A 2830-nucleotide genomic window follows, 5' to 3' on the forward strand; every position below is an offset into this window, starting at 1 on the left:
GAAAACGAGTAAATATTACCTTAGAAGTGTAATTACGTGTATGTCGACAAGTGTATAATGCCGATAAGTATCTTAGAAAAAATTTTGTATCGTTCAGAGCATTACGCTACAGGGCCTACCGACAGTGGACGGCTTGGGTGCATGGCAGGTTGGGAAAAAAGTACCGACTACCCATACCTTCTTGTGCTGTGGACAAAATCCGGAAAGCATTTTCCTTCGCCTTCTGGAGAATACAAAGGATTTGAATATGCTCAACACTACTGAATGGTAGGGCTTATGGCGTATGACAAAGTCTGTTCATTTGTAATTATGTTTATTTCATGTGGGACGTTATTTCTTTTTATTTATTAAAGCGAGATTTATGTTGCTCAATCGCTTCAGCTTTGTTGATTTTTGATTTGTGGTGAGTCAATGGGACAGGTATTTCTTTCACATCTGCAGTACAAAACTTCTTTCATCAAGTCCTTAACATATCCTGAAAAGCAAATCATTATTTATGTTGGCTTTGCATTGCACTTTGAGAAAAGGTAAGTTTATTTTTCTGTGCTAACCATAAGTGCTGTCAACTTTCACTGGTTTGATGACCCCTTGTCCTTCTTTTGACTTTGAATAAGCCACTCTCCAAATCAATGCCTCTTCTGTTTGCCCACCATTCTTCGTTTTCTGAGGTTTATTTCCATTCTCATTGAAATGAAGAGCAGCAATAAACAATCTACAAATGAATGTTAAGTTTATGTTTACAACTATTGCAACTTATTGCTTTTGCAATGATGACTTTTTTAAGTAATCATACACTAGTCATAATTATATTACCTTGCTTCCATTGATCTGTAGAAAAAATGGGTATGTTTTGGTGCAAAAAGAATCACCACTCGGTGGAAACCTTCTATGGATGAAGTCTGCTTCTGATAGCTGAGTTTTCCAATATCTCTCATGAGATACTTGGACTCAACAATCGAAGACAGCTCAACATAAGCTTTTGAACCTAAGATCAGAAGTTAGTTAACAAAAAGAAAAAGAATGTTGATGTTACTTTGAAATTTATTTGCTTACAATACCTTTTTTTATCCACATTCTAGGCTCTAACATATCATGTTCACATTTTGGGAATACATCACTATGTCCCTCATGGATGTCACATATATGATTGAGAACTGACAACCACTTTGCCTTGACAAGTTCTTCATCACCATTGCTGGAAGCAGCACACCAGTATACATGGTTGGAAATTGATTGGGCCCAATCCGACAATAATTTGCAACCACTTTTTTTTGATGCTGCCAAAATTTTCTTTTTGATTCCTGTTGGAATTTGATGAAATGTGTAAAAGGTTGGTTTGTTATGACAATCTATACCTTTTGCTACATGCCATACATCAAAGTAGTGCTCGATTTTTGGTCTCTGTTTTGACATGTAGGATTTGATTTGAGCATGTCTGTCTGTGGTCATTGACTTCACCTTCATCCCACTTTCATCAAACTTTGCCAGACATCTTTTTAATCCCTCAAGTTCCATTGCTCCAGAGTTCGTCACTTCATTGGACTGTGTAACATAATTATGTGAGTATTCTAACCATCTTTTATGTACAGTTGTTGAAGAATTGTTACCTGAACAAGTTGTGTGTCTAAAATGTTGTTAGATTCCAAATCCATGCAGCTATATGACCCATACTTGGCACAATATCCAGGCGAATCACATCTTCCATCTCCTTCAAGGTTAATGTGCCTTTCTCTGATTGATTCTAGAAGATGCTTTTGGTTCATATGCCAAACATTTGAAACACTGGGTATCAAATACGCTGTTTGAATATTGCTATATGTGCGCTCCGACAGAAATTGTATGCCTGAGTGACGAAGGAATTGAACAACTTTGCTGGGGCTACTACCACTAAACAAGATGCTGGCAGCAAAGACCAAGTTGCCCAAAAGTCAACATATTTAAGATCATATAAGATATTTAAATATTAAAACAATAAATATTATTATTATTATTATATATATTATCATTAAAATTAATATTGTTATTCACTTCCCTCGTCCGATACTATTTTTTAGGAAATTCATTTTCTTTCAATAAAATATCTTCAAATTTTTTCATAAAATTTTTACTAGATTTATTTTGTAATAAACGAACAAATGCATATCTTGAATAAACATCGACTACACATAACAAATATCGCAAATTATCATTATATCTTGCCAAATCTTTCATTTCAGCTAAATCAATACTCCACAAATCATTTCTTTTCCATACATTTATATTTAATCGATAATATTTTTTCTTTTTCTTTTGATACAAATTATATATATTTTGTTCATTATCTTCTAAATGTTCACCTTTTAATAATCTTGCGGCTTTTTTTATATAATCGTCATTAAATAAATTAGTCTTCTTCTTCGTTCTCCTCATTGCCATCATTTACAATCGTTGGAAGAGGATGGTGATAATCAAGCACTGAAAGAAAAATGTCATTATATATTCTTTCGATTTCATCATTTCCATATTTTTTATAAATTTCTACAAAATCATATTTCTTTCCCATTTTTTCCTCTAAAATTTCATTCATAATTTCGCTATGATAAACAATGCAATCATATATTGAAATATCCAATTTATTAGAAAACTCTTTCAACATATAAATAGCTTCAATATCATTATCAATTTCAATGTCATTACCATTTTCAATATCATTTCCATTTTCATTCATTTTTCTTTTTTTTCTTGATACAGTTTTCGTCTTTTCTTTTTTACTTTTTTTTCTTTAACTTCCTTTACTTTGGTTGCTTTTTTCTTCTCTTCTTCACTTTTTAATAAATCACGACAAGATGCA

At 32.6% G+C, this 2830-nt stretch overlaps 1 protein-coding gene and 1 long non-coding RNA gene across 2 annotated transcripts; one reads left to right on the forward strand and one right to left on the reverse strand.

The window, feature by feature from the left end:
* Window positions 1-377: 377 nt before the first annotated feature.
* Window positions 378-1306, reverse strand: LOC124435152. The gene is made up of 4 exons (XM_046985101.1): window positions 1059-1306; window positions 814-985; window positions 552-712; window positions 378-475 (listed from the first exon to the last, which is right to left on the reverse strand). The coding sequence occupies exons 1-4, from the start codon at window positions 1087-1089 to the stop codon at window positions 378-380; spliced, it is 462 nt and encodes a 153-aa protein (XP_046841057.1). The 5' UTR covers window positions 1090-1306.
* A 5-nt stretch (window positions 1307-1311) lies between these two features.
* Window positions 1312-1820, forward strand: LOC124434351. Its single transcript, XR_006944752.1, has 3 exons — window positions 1312-1330; window positions 1418-1559; window positions 1640-1820. It is a non-coding gene; the product is annotated as an uncharacterized LOC124434351 (long non-coding RNA).
* The last annotated feature ends 1010 nt before the right edge of the window (window positions 1821-2830 follow it).

Source organism: Xenia sp. Carnegie-2017, unplaced genomic scaffold (genome assembly GCF_021976095.1).
Source record: "Xenia sp. Carnegie-2017 unplaced genomic scaffold, XeniaSp_v1 HiC_scaffold_14, whole genome shotgun sequence".
In the NCBI taxonomy this organism is placed as follows: Eukaryota; Metazoa; Cnidaria; class Anthozoa; order Malacalcyonacea; family Xeniidae; genus Xenia; species Xenia sp. Carnegie-2017.